The sequence below is a fragment of the Oculina patagonica genome, chromosome 4 (assembly GCF_052425735.1).
Source record: "Oculina patagonica isolate OP01 chromosome 4, crgOcupat, whole genome shotgun sequence".
NCBI classification, from domain to species: Eukaryota; Metazoa; Cnidaria; class Anthozoa; order Scleractinia; family Oculinidae; genus Oculina; species Oculina patagonica.
The window spans coordinates 55,203,691-55,220,021 of record NC_135761.1 but is presented as its reverse complement, the minus strand read 5'-3'; the positions used below and the strand labels follow the sequence as shown (position 1 = coordinate 55,220,021).

Here is a 16,331-nt window from a genome sequence, read left to right as displayed (position 1 = left end):
AAACTTGTACCAAACACAGCAAGGAAATGTTTCTTGTTTCTAAAGATCACCTTCAGCCCGTGATGTCCGAAATTACCTCATACCACATGAAAACGATATTCCTTAATACATTAGAGAAAGTGTCAGTGGGATTCTGGTTTATATAGAGGACAACTTGGAAGAGTGTTTCATGCTCTGGTTTCCATGAATTGTCCCCATCACTGGTTCAGTTTCATCAACTCGTTTGACATCGAAGCGAAAAAGTTACAGCGCCTGGCGAGGAAGGTAGAAAGGATCATGAAAGATCCAGCTCCGTTTATCTTTGATGATGGCTGCTGCTGTCTTTCTCCTTGTTGTGTCCGCGTGCCTCATTACAACTCCATTCGCAGAAGCAGGGAGCAGTCCCTTGTTGATTATGACGAGCTCACCCTTACTGCCGACGGAAACATCATGGTAGTTCCTGGAAACCAGCGGCATCAGTTGCCCACGTCCCTGTCTCCGAGATCCGAGGGGCACCTTGCCTCCAGCACATATTCAACTGGAAACCACGGTCGAGAAATCACTGCAGGGCCTGAAGAACTTGTGTTGTCACTTCCTCCGATACAAAATTCTGCACAAGAACGAAGCTTCCGCCCAGGTGACAAGTTATCTGTGCCCCTCCAAGATTCGTAGCTCAACGTGACCCCAGCCTATATCTAACTGGAAACCAAGGTCGAGAGACCACTATAAGGCCTGAAAAACTTGTGGTGTCTCTTCCTCCGTTACAAAATGCTGCACAAGAACCCAGCGTCCACTCAGGTGAAGCTGAGGACGATTGGTTCAGAGAAGCTTTACCATTATTAGTTATTATTCCCCCCGTTCAGCATACCTAGCTTGTTTTTACTAGCATAGGTAGAAAGTAATTATAAAGGCAGAGGCTTGGATGCTGTATCAAAATCATTGGTATTATTCAAAACATTCAGAATGGTGACACATCCCTTATTACTTAGATGTATAATATGTCATTAGCCTTGCTCCCAGAAGTGTTTTACAGTGCGACTACTTGAACCGGATTGTAATTGTAATTGTAAGTTTTTTACATTGGTTAGTTTCGATTCTAAACTCCGAGCGGTTTTCAACGGTTTTGGTTTTGCAGTCACAAAACGAGTTTCCAAGCTAACTCTTTCAAGTAAAATGCATAAGCTACGATACTTTACCGCCATGGATGGGATCTGAAGAGTGTATACTATATATCGGAGTCCTAAACATTCGAAAACATTGCGGGTTCTTGTGAGGAGAAGAGCAGAACTTATAAGGAATTGTGTCAGCTCGGCGTTTATCTCTTTTAGTGAAGAGATAAACAGTTTAAGTATGGGTGACTCGTAGATAAATTTCGGTTTCCCTCGTTTCTTTAGAAACTAGCTTTTTCATTGAAACTCTTCCGTAAGCAATAGCTATTTGCGGCAGGTTAGGCACAGTGAAGCTCACCATGATTGTGTGACCTTCGTTATATGTGTATATTAAAACATGCAAAACACCCGGGGGGGGGGGGGTACTTGGTATTTAAAGTGACGGGGCTGATCGAATGGGGGCAAAATTCAAGACCCAAAAAAATCCCTAGGGCTAAAACAAAGCCCAAAAAAATCCCTGGACCAAAAAAAAAAACCAAAAAAATCCCATGCCAAATTTCTGACCCATTAAATTTTTCAGAAAGGGGGAATGATCTGAAGATGTAACACAAAGAAACACGTTCAGTGTTTGTAGTTTATTCACAGAGCTATGCGGCCAAGGGACTACCACGAATCTTTAGATTGTTTTTAATACCAAAAAGATCCCTACTTAAATCAAGACACCCAAAAAAATACTTGCCAAATTTTCCTACCCAAAAAAATCCCGGAATCGAAAATTTCAAACCCCAAAAATCCTTCGATCATCCCCGTCACTTGAAATCATGAGTACCCCCCCCCCCTCCCCTGGGGCAAAACAGCGTAAATAGAAGAGTTTTTGTCCCATTCAATATTTTTTTACGGTAGTGTAACTTTTAATATTTAGCAGCAGTAGTTTTGAACAAACCCTTTTGGGCTTACAAGAGTTTGTATGGGAATGTAACGAACGTATTTAGCAGTTAGAAATACATAAACGAAATACAAAAAACAAATAAAACGCCTACCCTTGCTTCCTTTGTGTATTACTGATGTTATTAGTGTCTTTAGCCGTTCATAGGGAAAAAAACAGTAAACCTAAAACTCACTGAAATCGCCAGAAAAGGCCGAAGACACTGCAGACTTATTACCTTTCACAGTCAAGTTATTTATTAACCACCTTTAGGGTGTCAGGCGCTTGTCACGCGCTTTCTAAAATTATTGCTGGGAATATATTTTACACCGGAAATGTTAGGGCATTCATTCTTGAGTCAGATCTGAAACATTGTGCCCATCGTCACTGACTTTTGAAGGAAATAGGACCACAATTTTTGCGTCAATTCATTTCAGCTAAGAGGAAACTAAGGTGAGTGACTCACTCTTTCTGTTTTGTTTTTGCTTGAGCAATGATGATAGCAATCGATTCCATTATCAAAAGTCCACCGCTGAAGTTCTATCCGAAGATCGACGGTGTTACGATGATGGGGAGAATATGCTATTCACAGCCAAACATTGTTCGATATCGACTAATAGTTTGCTTAAGCAACATGCAGATGTAAGATGTAATTAAACTTTGCCCGAGAACGTTTATCAAGTTCCTTTTGAAATTTGACAAGGTTTTCATTGTATCATTTCCATGGCATTTATTGACTAAAATTATACCATTTCTGTTATTTAAGAGGGAGAAACTAATTGCTTCGACTACAAATTTGAATTTTGAAGCGAAGTTCCCAGTTTGGCAATGTTATCTCAAGTTGTCTATTTTCGCGCAGTCTGTAGGCTTTTGTACATTATGCCAGCATTTTTTGAGCATTTTAGTGAGGCAAAAGCATTGAGCATTATTCGAGCATTTTAGTGCCATTTCCCGGAAAATTGATTTTTTTTTCCGAGAAAATAAAAAAGAAATTATTTTTTTTAGAGAAAATAAAGGCTAAAACTCGAAATTCAACAACAAATAACTTTCTAGAGATAGTCAACTATGTACTGTCTGTACTTAGCTTCGTAGATGATTTCGAGGATTATGGTTTGTTTGGCTGCATTTGTGAATTTGTATACGTTGTTGTTGTTACGTGCAACACTTTAAGTGTACGTTTTTGTAAGCGTTAACAGTTAACACCATGTTAAAAACTTTAAAATTAATTAAAAAAAAATTGTATAATGAGCATTATCCGAGCACTTTAGTGACTTTTTTGGGGTGAACGAGCATTTTAGTGGGAAAAATGGAGCATTAAGGTGGAGCATTTTAGTGAGGAAGCAAAAGCGTAATGTACAAAAGCCTAGCAGTCTGATGGTTAACTTAACCTGATGACCAAAGAGCAGTTATTCACTCCTCTTTGATACAGCTTTGATACAGAAGTGGTAAGTACACAAAAATAGAAAACCGGAACTTGTCAAAACGAAACCGAAATTTGTCAACGGGACTCGGTTTAAAATCTTGTTAACATGCTTAATCTGCCAATCAAATAGAAGTGGAGAAGGGAACTTCCCATGTCACTTCCGGTTTGTCACGCAATCGTTATTTGCTCTTCAAGCTGCAAGGATGGGGTTAGGACTGGAGTGTTGGATCCTGTTTTTCCACAAATGACTGTCTTTTGGTATATTTTCGTGTTACGTATTAAAACATATTTTTGTCTGAATCACGCGTCACGCGAAACCTTTTGCCAATATCCCCGGTGTTGGAGATTCGACTAACTCATTTCCATATTGAGTTATATCAGCTCCTGGTTATATTCATTTTTGGCAGAAGTTTCCAGTGTAGTTGTTGAGGAAGGAGAGGATGTGCCACTGTCACCTCGATTATTATTAGCGATTGGCCAGTCACAATACGTAAAGTTATAAATACTTTACGCCGTCTTGTCTGAATTCTCATATTCCACAGTCAAAATCCCAGTAGTCTTTCACTTAATACTGAATATTTTTCTATACTCGGTTATCAATTATCATTTTAGGACGTCTTTTACCGATACTTTAATATTTCAACACTTCAAACCTGTGAGCTCAATTCTCTAGGCGTTCAGAAGAGGGGACACTTGAACCACACAGTGGGTCTGTTGTCGTCCATCCATCCCCAACATACCCTTCACTTCTTTCTTGCTTTCGTGTATTATTTGCGCTGTTGCTTTGTTGCCGTTCAGGCCGTTCATGGAGAAGAAAAGTTAGTAATTAAGAAAACCGTGAAACCAGAAGTGGAACTGAAAGTAACTGATCAACCTTTGTGAAAAAATTGCCAGATTGCTTTTTGATTCACTAAAAAATAATTCTGTCATGAAATCACTTTATAACGGCCTGAAACGCCACAGACAGGTCAGGCTATTTATTTTATTAACCACTCAGGGTGTCATGCGCTTGTCACGCGCTTTCTAAATTTAGACCACTTTTCCCAGAAGTGCTAATGAGAGTATGCTGTGCAGTACAGTATTCATTCCCGGGTATTCATTCATTGCGCCACTTACTTTTAAATGGACTTGTTCCTGAATTTTCAACGTCTCTTCATTCAAGGAATGAAGAAAATAAGGGTAAACTGACAACCTCCTTCTGCTTAAATTGCTTTAACAGTAATAGCAATCTATGCTATTAATCGACAATCCTTTAAATGATGATATCAGTAGTTCGACGATGGTACGATGTTGGGGCGAATATGCATATTTGCAGCAAAAAACTAATGTCCGATTTTGCTACGGTGCAGCGCAATATTCCAATCGATATGGATTAGCAGTTTGCTCGTTCAAGTTTAGACTTGCCAAAAGTTGACCTCGCGGGTTTCACAGTAAGTTTAGCTGGCGAAGCGAGCTTTTAGATCGAGTGGCGAAGTAGCGAGAGGTCTCGGCGCGTCAGAATAAAGACGAAGGACTTTACAATTAGTCTAGTTCAAGTTCAACCGAGTTCCGTTTCATCTTTGACAAGTTTCAGAACAAGTTCCGGTTTCCAGTTTTTGTTCTCTCGGTGTTTATATACTAAAATAATGCCACTTCTCTATCAGAGAAGGGCAAATGTTTTGCCCTATGGTCAACTGCTTATTTGAATTTTTAACCATTTAGCGATGTGGGCTCATCTTGTCGCTTATTCTTGCAGTCTGTTGGTAACCAGAGGACCAAAGGGCATTTTGACACCGAAGTGGTATCATTATCCAACCCTTCGAGCTTGCCAAAATGCTACAAGACTCGTAAAAATATACAGCTATATAATATATACTAAGGCCCGGGCCAAACCTCGAACTTCACATGAGTCGCACCATACGAACCTAATGCAAATGACCAAAAACAATAGGTTTTTCTCATTTGCATTAGGGACGGACCATTAGAAAAGTGATAGGGTGGGGGGGGGGGGGGGGGGCACGAATTTTTTTTTCTGTTCATTTCTTGTGCAGGAATTTTTTTAGACAAATGTTTTTTTTTTTTTAAGACAAATGTCATGTATTGCTACTTTATACCATGTTTTTGACAAATGTTGCTTTGTTGATTATTTGCTTAATTGTTTAAATATTTTAAAAATGCTGTTGTTCAGGTGATGTTACACGGGACAACTTGCAACAACGATTTTTCGCGCAACGTTTTAAAATTTAATATACGAATTAAGATATTTGTATCAGTAACAATATATAAATGCTTTACTCACCCACACTAAAAAATAAGAAGACTAATCATACCATCCTGGTCTAAAATTAATAAAATATGATACGCCCTTCCCAACATTAAAACCGCCAAAATCATCCCTATGATAAACAATAACGACACTTACATTTTTAAAATTAAAGGTGGCTCTGAAATCGCTACGAAGAAATTTGTTAACTTTGCAAAAATTGTTTCTTAACATGCTGATTATCATTACTCAATAATAAAAAATGGGGGTCACCGAACTCGTTTTTTAGTTTTAAGCACTTAAAGTTAAAACTAAGGTGTTGTTAACAGGATACACTGTTGCTATGGTTACCAGTTACGTCAAGAAAAACACAATGTTTTCAGCAATAATTGGGCCATGATCTGTTTGACACCCTATTTGTAGAAGTAACAGATAAATATTTGTAGGACTGACCCATCAAAGTATAAGAGCTGGAAAGTGCTGGGAATTGTTATCAGCCTCTTTATAAAACAATTTCGTTCTCAGGGTCTGTGTCCTGCTTGACCTGCGGTCGGGAAACGCAACGGCTCTTGGCGATTCAAAAACCGGTACCAGGAACTTCTGGTTCCTGTTTGTTTGAGCGCTTGCGTCGAAGACTGTGGATGAAATGAGCAAGGTTTTATTAGCCAATCAAATTTTCTTTTGGCGGGCTTTCAGTCTAGCCCAGAGGTTTCGACCCATGGTGCAGAAGGATCTCAGCCTCTGGGGATGAGATTGACTCCTTAAGTCGTAACTAAAACTGATCTTGTTCTATACCCATTTCTAGTGAACCATGAGGTCATTTTGTGGCATAAGGACCGTAAAAGGCTTCATTTCTTTGTTCTTCGGTATACAAGTTATGGGATTGGTCTGTCGACTGCTCAGCATTCTAGCCAATGCAGAAAATCCAACCATGAATGGCACCTTCGTCGCCATAATAGCTGGAACAAGCGCTGCTGGCTTTGTCTTTCTGTGGATTTCTATTTGGATGCTACGAAAGTGTTTGGTATTAACATCGCACATGCATTTAAAGGAGCTATGACACGATATTTAAGGTCATCTTTCTGTTTAATGTAAATTGAAGGAAAACTGAAAATAATAGTTTTCTAACGTAGGAAACCACCAACAAAGTAATAAAAACTCCAAAATAAACAAGGGTGGTTTCAACTGACAACGATTAAGACGGATTATGAACGACAACCGTTGAAAAAACTTGCCAATTTTTTCAAGATGCGTTGTCCGTGACGTAGCTCCTTAATTATATCCCCTGGATCTATTTATGTTCAAAAGGACTTTTGAGTAAGCATATAAACGACAGAGGCGGTGGGGTGGTTTAAACCGTAAAAAAAACATCGTTTTTAAATGAAAGCTCTAGTTTTCAAAGAATTTTGTAGTTATCAAGAAGACCAATTTGAGGTGTTGGGAGGCACGCATTTCTAGTCAATAAAAAATAAAGTTTGTGCTTTAATACGTTTTCTGCTCTTGCGGGAGGGGGAGAAGGGGGCTTTTGTCAGAGATGACAAAAGCGATTTTTACTTTTTATTACTTTTAATTCACATTTTAATTGTTAAGATGTATACAGTTCATTTTAGCGAATTTTTATCGATTTTATTATATTGTGATTTCAGTAATCTTGTTAACATTATTGTAAAGCGCCTAGAGCAGGCCTGGATAGGCGCTATATAAATCTGTCTTGATTTAATAAAAGGTGTCTAAAGATTTTGACACAGCTCTAGTTCTAAAGACATATTTTTGCAAGAAGCTTTGCATGAATCGACTAGTTGTAGCTCATGTTCAACGTAAATTACTCTAATAAATCTCTTTATGAACCAAAAAGACTGCATTTACGGCATTTTGTTCAAATCATGAATTCTACCAATTTAATTAACTTGTTTACAACATGAAATAACATCAAATGAAAACAAATTTTTAAAGCGCCGGAGCGAGAGATGGACTAAAGCTTTCTACATCCATGCATGGTCTAAAATGAACTATCAGAAAGCATTTTACATCGACGATCGCTTCATTTTCAACGAATTCGGGATTAAAATAACTAAATAATTCATGACTCAGCGAGACCATTCGGTCATAGTTCATGTCAATTCACGGCCGGAAACCCCGCATATCGAATTGCTGCTGACTATCGAATCACAGGCCGCTCTGATTGCTAGCTTAGCCAAACGGCAAAATAATCATCAAATGAAGAGAAGTCTACTCACATAAGGGTTTGAAGTGATTTTCTTTCGACCATCAGCTGCGCTCTTTGCAACCTTTCCATCTTATTCACAATGTAATACCCCGGATGTGGAAAAAATCGTTATAAAGGGAACCAATACCCCCGGACATTACAACAGAATTTTTCTAAGTCTCCAGCCAAGGAAGAGTTCAAGCCGAATATCGCCATGACCGCCTTCAAATCAGCCCTAAAGTCTAGTTCCGAGTCCTAGTTGATGTGGCTGAAGACCTTTGCCGTCTAAAGCAAGCACAACGCTATTTGTACCTAGCAAAACTGTACCGAGTCAAGAGTTCAACCCGTTAAAGCTTTGTTCTAAGGTACAATAACAGCCGACGCAAAACTTGCAAATCGTTAGACTTCCACCTCCTTCATAGGACTTGATGATGTCCTCCGGCATACTTCCTTTAGACAGCAAAATGAAAAACTAGATCACCTCTGTTCTACAAGTCAGCGCGCGCCATTAGAATTCAAAGTTCGGTAGATATGGCGAGTTGGAGCCTGGGTAAACTAACCAAAAGTAAATGGAAGGGGTGGGGGGGGGGGGGGGGGTGTAGGTAGGTAGGTAGAAGGGATAAAAGCCATGAGTATAAAATTGAAAGCACTTCATTTCCACTGAAAGTAAGCCAAATAATCTCCCATGTCCTTAAAAGAAAAAAAAAAAAAAAAAAAAAATCTCAACCCCATTCAATTTTCTTGACAGCCAGACTGTAGCCACCTTTTATTAAATCAAGACAGAAATATTTATTTATTATTATTATTATTTATTATTATTATAGCCACAATCAAGTACGTGTGTCGCCAGAGTAACAGTTACAACATTTTTCAAAAGGAGACAACAGTTTTCACTATACAACATAGGTTTCGACATTCCCATGTCGAAACAACTCTGCAGACTGATGACTCACTCAACTCGGAAGAAAAAAACTTTTGCACATTTTTATGAACTCCCCTTATGTTGGCAGTTTTGTTTTAAATGTCGTCACAAAGCACGTTTATCTCCAGACAATTGAACAGTTACACCAATTTTAAAAGGAAAACAACAGTTTTATCCTTAAAAAATATGTTTCGACATTCCTGTGTCGAAACAAATAAGCTTACTCCTGTTACCGATCACACGCGCCCTCCAACGACATTTTTCTTGTTTGAAAAATTAGTTTTGATGGACGTCAATCATCCGTTTCCATCGCCAAACACATCGACGAGACGACGCAAATCCTTACTGGCCGGTTTACGGCCGGCTCAAATATTTTCCGAAAGACGGCTTGGAATGTCGAAGACGAAAGCTTGGTTGATTTACCGAATATTGCGGCCGGGAGTTTTGAAGACTGAACGTACTCAATTTAATTCCGAGCCATCCTCATTTGAGTTTGGTCGATTTAGTCTTCAAACTGAATACCCAGAGATATAAATTCGGCAAATATACTGGTTTGGGGAAAAACCGTTTCGTCTTCACAGTTTCAGGCCGTGTCAATTTGGTCAAAATTTGTGTCGAGTCCGTTTTGTTTTCATTCCAAGCGGTGATTCGGTAAATTTATTTTCGTTGAGTTCGTTCAGTCTTCAAAACTCCTGGCCGTAATTCGGTACCTTGAGTCCGTTTCACCTTCCTGGCCGTCATTGAGTAAATATATTTTACAAGTTAAGCCGGCTGTAATTCTGTAAATTTATTTACATTGAGCCCATGCCATTTCGTGTTCGACCGCAATTCGAGGTAAACTGACATATTAACCTCTCGTCTTTGACATTCCGGGCGGTATTTCGCAAAATGTGTCATGTAAGTTTAGCAGGTCGTAATTCGGTAAATTTATTTACGTTGAGTCCGTTCAGTCTTCAAAACTCCCGGCCGCAATATTTGGTAAATTAACCCTGAAGCTTTCGTCTTCGACATTCCAAGCTGTCTTTCGGAAAATATTTGAGCCGGCCGTAAGCCGGCCAGTAAGTTTATTTTGCTACATTCGGTCCGTTCAGTCTTTCGAAGTCATAACTGCTCATAACTTGTTCATAACTCTAAACAAAAGTTACATGTAAGGCTTTGCGTCGTCTCGTCGATGTGTTTGGCGATGGACCGGCGAATTGAAACTGGCGCGAAGAAGCGATCATTGTCATGGAAACGGATGATTGACGTCTATAAACTCATTATTCAAACAAGAAAAATGTCGTTGGAGGGCGCGTGTGATCTGTAACAGCTGTAACTCGGACAAAAAATTTGCACATTTTTGAAAAATCCCTTATGTTGGCAGTTTTTCTAAAGTCGTCAAGATTAAATTAAGACAACTACTGCAAACGTTATTGCAAAACTGATCTAGATATTAAGTTAGTGTTTACTACAACTAAGGCGAGAAACATGTTTTAGCGTGAAAGATTCCGTGCCGCAGAGTCTCCTTTCTCGTGTTATTTACAAATTCTACATTGGTGAGAGCACTCACCACATTTGTACACGTGTCCGTGAGCACCTTGTGTCAGAGAAGGCTTCGCATGTTTACAGGCCCTAACAGTCATCTAGACCCTTGACTCTTGCTCTGTAGATAATTGAGGCGTTGTATATTAAGTGGGGAATCCAACTCTAAACCAACAGCTTAAGGTCGCGCAGGACCCTTGCTCATTAATATATTCATTAGTCAAATTTCTTGTTGGAGTGCTATCTTGTAAAGTTTTAATTCACTACATTTTGAATATCGATTCCTCTAAAATTTAATAAGGATACTCAGGGATGATGGAATAACATTATGATTGTCCTTTTACTGAGAGATGACCGTTGTCTGTGATGTTACAAGCCCTTAAAAGTTTAACTGAAGATAATGCGATTTTGTGTCCAAGTTTTCAGCGAGCACAGCGCACCAAATTAAATGATTATATAGCCTAGTGATAAATCGTAACTTCTTTTGTGCTCCCACTAGAACGAAATTTTCGATTTCAAAAGCTGCTACAAGTTAATGGCTTCTAAGAGAGTAAAAATGTGAAATCTAAACTTTGAAACATGCTATCTTCATTTTGAGAAGGAAATTTAAAAATTCGCTCTAGCCAGAGCACAATAGAGTACACCAAGTTTATGTTCCTCGCGAATCAACTCTTGAAATTCTATATCGGCGGAGAAAACGTGGACACAAAATTGAAGGTTTTGAGGTTTCCGAAGACCTTCCGAGTCAATGTTTACAACAACGTGTGATATATTCAAAGCTGTGAATCTATTTATGATAATTTCCTATGTTCCAGCGCACGTGGCACAAAGCTGAGAACAATTACTAGTAATTACTTGTACAAAGGTAAAGTCTGTGTCCGAGCCATGAGGCTCATACAGCCGGAGCTTATCCCGGTTTCCGTAGCATTAAGCGACTAGGAGTATTGCTACTCCCCCCTGGATGGGATGCTAGTCCATCGCAGGGTTACCCCCCAGCAGTAAATTCGCCGGTACCCATTTATACACCTGGGTGGAGAGAGGCACTGTGAGAGTAAAGTGTCTTGCCCAAGAACACAACGCAGCGCCCCGGCCAGGCCTCGAACCCGGGCCGTTCGACTCGGAGTCGAGCGCGCTAACCATTAGGCCACCGCGCCTTGTACAAAACTTGTACAAAAGAGTTTAAAAACAAACATTCTCATGAATAATTCGTTTGTTGTCGGCTTCAGTCGTCCGGCAGTTCGTGCATACTCTTTAAATAAATACATACTAATGATTGCAAGGGTCCTGCGCGACCTTAAGCACTTAGATTTATCTCCTTCTTTTTAATTCTTATTGTTTTATTAATTTTTTTGTTTTGTTATCCCTAAGTTAATTTAACTAGAAATAGTTTTCGAGTCACGTTTTTTTTTCAAAAAGATACTCTTTTAGCTTAGCCGTCGTGAGGGACTATGTGGTGAGTGGATGAGTGATGTATGTATGTTATACCAATCAGATTGCGGCAACTATTAAGAACCAATCAAATTGCCGCTTGTAAAAGTACATCGTATGTAAGAATATTTGCTTCGTATTTGAGAACGACCATCTTTGTTCTTCTTTAAAGGAGTAAAACATTTGATTCGTTTATTTCTTGGCTTATTACTTTTTAATTAATAAAATCGAGCATGTTAAATGGAGACATGGCGTTTTGGAGAAAAACAAGTATCAGGCCACGTACATAAAGTGAGAAAAACAAAGGTATCATGTTACAGTGTTTGGTAAAAAGACAAAAATATCCTGTAACAAACAAACAACTGAGTGCTAAATAGTTACTCCCGTTTCGAAGTCCGAAGCAAAAGAACGAACCGACCTCATGGCTGCAAGAATTACCCGATACTACCTTGCGCGCTTGCTGAAAATTGACCGAGACCACCGCGCGCACCAAGTTTTGTCAAGTCGGGATAGCGTCGCATACTACCAACAAGTATTTTCTTTTTTTTCTTACTTTTTTATTCCTTATAATATATATATTGCTGTTCTTTGTTTCCGGTGTATTTAAAAATTTAAAAAGGTAACTTAAGATTTATAAAGTAATTTTATAACGTATTTACAGAGTGAAAATTTAAAATGTACAACGAACATTTCCAACTAAAGATGACATAAGAATGTCGAAACATATCTTACAAATCACCCCGAATATGACAGATTAAGTCGAAACGTTTGTTTTTTTACTTTTTTAGAATTCAAACGAAAATGTTTAAGCCTGCATATTATTTTAATCTTAAGGGAGCATTATGGAGATGTCTTAACTGTTGTTTTCTTTTTGAAAAATGTTGTCAGTTTGCTGTTTTTTGCGACCGTTTGGAAATTTCAAACAATTATTTATTTTAGAAAGCACAAACTGGAAAGTCAATGAAGTCTGTATAATTTTTTTTCTATTCTGTAGATTTTTTATTTCCCCGTCGCTTGTGGCCACAGAAAATGTATTTTTACTGGCAGAAGCTCCAAACAACTTCGAGAAATTCTTTTGTCAGTCGACAAAGCAATTCCGACAGAGCAACAACTTCAAGAATTCAAAGATTATGCTTCACTCTTTTTGAACGACGTCAAGAATTCCCTCGAGAGGGTAATGGCAACGACAACATTTCAGTACATATTCTCAGGAAGTGCAACCGAGAGATATGGGATCCCTCTGATAAGGTCATATGATACTGGAGGATGCCTGTCTGTACTACGTGCATTAGATACCGATTTAGACGTAATGTTTTGTTCTTTGGAAGACCAAGCCTCCTTTTGCGGGCATGGGAACATTGTTATTGAGCCTTTCGTAAGCGAGAGTAGAGGGTTTACTGGATACGCCAAACTGACATATGCCACTCCTGACGTCGAAGGCACGTGTGTCAGTTCAAAACTTATCAGGCAAAACGTTTTAGATGCCGTTAATAACACGCCTGTAGTCAATCTTCCTGGCATCCCATGCTGTTGTGGAATGTATGAGCAGATTCCAATGATACGACTCCATTCCAAAGGACCATCGACGAAACTCCGTATTCTACCTCTTTTCGAAACTGACATCACGATTTGTATCCACTGCTCTGAGTGGCCACTCATGAGCGACTGGCCTTCCCGACCAAGATACTGGCCCAGTGTAGAAGAAGCATGGAGGATAATGTCACTTGGATGTCATCTTGTAGCCAAGCCAGCACCAAACGACGAGGACAAAACAAGCTGGAGATTCTCCTTTTCCTTGGCAGAAGTTGAGCTCTCTAAACTTGTACCAGACACAGCTAGGAAATGTTTCTTGGCTCTGAAAATCATCTTAAAAGATCATCTTCAGCCAGTGGTCCCTGGAATTACTTCATACCACATAAAAACGATATTTCTAAACACTCTGGAGAAAGTGCCGGTGGGTTTCTGGGTAGATGAAAATATCGAAGAATGCTTCCTGACACTGTTGGCGGAGCTTCGCGATGCTCTGGAGTCCAAGAATTGCCGTCATCACTGGTTTAGTAACATTAATATGTTTGCCAAATATACATCCTGCTTCTGCGTTGAAACAAAACCCTGGCAGCGCTTGGCCAAGAAGGTACTAACGATTCTTAACGACCCAGCTCCATTCATCTTTGACGACGGCTGCTGCTGTCTTTCCCCGTGTTGTTTTTGCGCGCCGCACAACAACTTCAGTCGCCGCACCAGCGAGCAATTCCTTGCCGAGTATGACGAGGTTATGCTATCTGCCGACGGACACGTGAACGCAGCAACACATAATCCTATAGATCCTGTTAGCAACCGATATCAGTTTTCTGTATCCCCGTCTCCAAGGTGCGAGGCACAACTTGACCCTAGCTTATATTCAAGTGGGAACAACGGTCAAGAAGTTTCTACAGAGCCTGAACCACTTGTGGCCTCTATTCCTCCCATGGACAATGCCGAGGCAGGAGCCAGCTTCTTCCCTGGTGAAGCTGAGGACAATTCGTTTAGCGACTCGCTTCCAGTTTTAGTTTCTTCTCCTCTTCCAGGATGGTTAGCTCGTCTCCAACAGTACTACAAGGTAGCCTGACGACCCTCGATTTATCAATGTACTATAGGAGAAACTGAAACGCTTTACCCAGAACGTTCATAGAAATAGAATGAATTCGATCAGCTCTTAACTGCACAGCACAATGTTATATGGACGTTTCCCATTTTTATGGCAAGAAGTATTCCTGACATGATTTGAGACTCAAATATTCTTGAAAGTCTTTTCTTTTCAATGTTACAGATAAAGTAGTTTTTCGGTACATCATCGGTAAACTCATGTAAATTATTCACGTCACTGTCAGGTGATGGCAATGAAAGCACAAAAGAAATAGAAAAAAGTTAAAGAAATTAAGCAATAAAAATTAGACCCTTTTCCAATTCAAGACTTGGGTATATTCCTCCCTGTAAAATTTTAGCTCGTCAACGTTCTACAGTTAATAAAAAGTGCAATAAGTAACTCTTCCTCGTTCAAAGTACAATGATGTTTAAAGATGTTGGCGAAGTTAACCTCTTTGCTGTTGATGTTTTACTGTACACCATTTTTTCTTCACAAGAAGAATACGCAATTTGAAATCTTATTGTGTTTCCTACATTGTCCGTTTAACGCAACCTGCGTAGCAAAGGTTCTTTCTAAGTGCGCGAAGGAAATTTGTTTTCGCGCCGTCTGGAGTCAAGTGCCTGTTTATGTGGAGAAAAAAAAATGTCCCTGGTAGGAGAGGTTCATACCATACCGAGCCACTTCGGGCGAGAGTCAGCGCTTTTCATACATTTCTTCATAATCTGTGAACCGTTTATATGAGAAATTAGCTCGTAGAGGGTGATCCTGAAGGGCGAGACAACTATTTCCATGTAAACTCTTTCACTATTTTGTTTCGTCTACCAGGGACAAGTCTAAACATACAAAGCATGCGTTAAACCGGGCGGACCAATTTTTGACTCTGTACGAAGGCAGGGACAAGATATAAAATAATTTCCACTAAATTTTAGATCGAAAGGTATGATATTCTTGCCTGCGTTATTTAATCGTTGGTTATTTAATTGTGTTTATTTCGTATCTAGTTTTTGTAATAATAATAATAGTACACGGCAGGCAGTTCTACGGAGCTGCACCGCTAAACTGGCTAGTAGACAGCTATTTCGAGAAACGTTGTCGGAAAAAAGCACAAAACTGCACAAGCCAATCCCTAAAGGTAGTATGGGTAGACGTATTGAGCTACTGCACGTGTTGAATACTAATGAGATATAACAACAAAATAAGCGCAATTTTCAGGTTTTCTTTCTTTTCAGACATGTAGAAACAAGGTACGTTTAGACCCTTTGAAGTTCAGAAGAATTTTTCCTCACTCAAAGACATGCGACAGTAAATGTAAAGCTACAGATATAGGCCTCCTGAGAAGAAAAACAAATTCTCCACGTGCAAAAATACAAACTTGTAAATTGCCTCTAGGCCAATATGCAAAATTCCAGTGAATACCCAGACCACCTTTCAGTCTTGTCGCGTGCACTTTGCTGTTTTTTTTTTTTCCGACAACCTTTCTCGAAATAGCTGTATAACGTTAACTCGTGCTCGAACGCTTTTTTTGACAAATCAGCCAACTGGTCACTGTCTGCCCAGATTATCACAAGACGCTGTATTAGACTAAAAAGTGTGCGTTGTTTCACTTTATCCGGTCTTCCATTCACCATCATATTATTTGACGTCTTTAGTATTTTATATAACGTTGCTCCTGTAGCGGCCGCACGAGAACAGTCACAAACACTTTTCGCAGCATTCGTGGGTTAGTGGCAAAAGTCGAGAAAAACAAGCGATCGCGAACTACGGAACGAGAACGTGTTTCTTCAATGAACGATTGTTTCGCTTCCGTGAAAGATTTAATTCCCGGAAAGTGAATGTGTGTTTCGAGTGTGATATGGAACGTGTATAATATTTGAGTGAGGAATGAATAAGAAAAATTCGTCGTTCAAAAACAATTTGCCTTGTGCATATCTATTTCATCTATTCTTCCCT

General features: G+C 39.4%; 1 protein-coding gene and 1 pseudogene across 1 annotated transcript in view; both read left to right on the top strand.

Annotated features, from left to right (window-relative positions):
* Positions 1-651, top strand: part of LOC144648002 (cyclic GMP-AMP synthase-like receptor 1) — a 1,008-nt pseudogene extending 357 nt beyond the window's left edge.
* The window catches only part of LOC144650759 (uncharacterized), a 17,080-nt gene extending 2,575 nt beyond the window's left edge, over positions 1-14,505 (top strand). The window contains exon 2 of the mRNA XM_078510508.1: positions 12,750-14,505. Within this exon, the coding sequence (XP_078366634.1) occupies positions 12,933-14,363 (1,431 nt within the window). The 5' untranslated portion in view covers positions 12,750-12,932 and the 3' untranslated portion in view covers positions 14,364-14,505. The remainder of the gene's footprint in view (positions 1-12,749) is intronic.
* Positions 14,506-16,331: the final 1,826 nt, after the last annotated feature.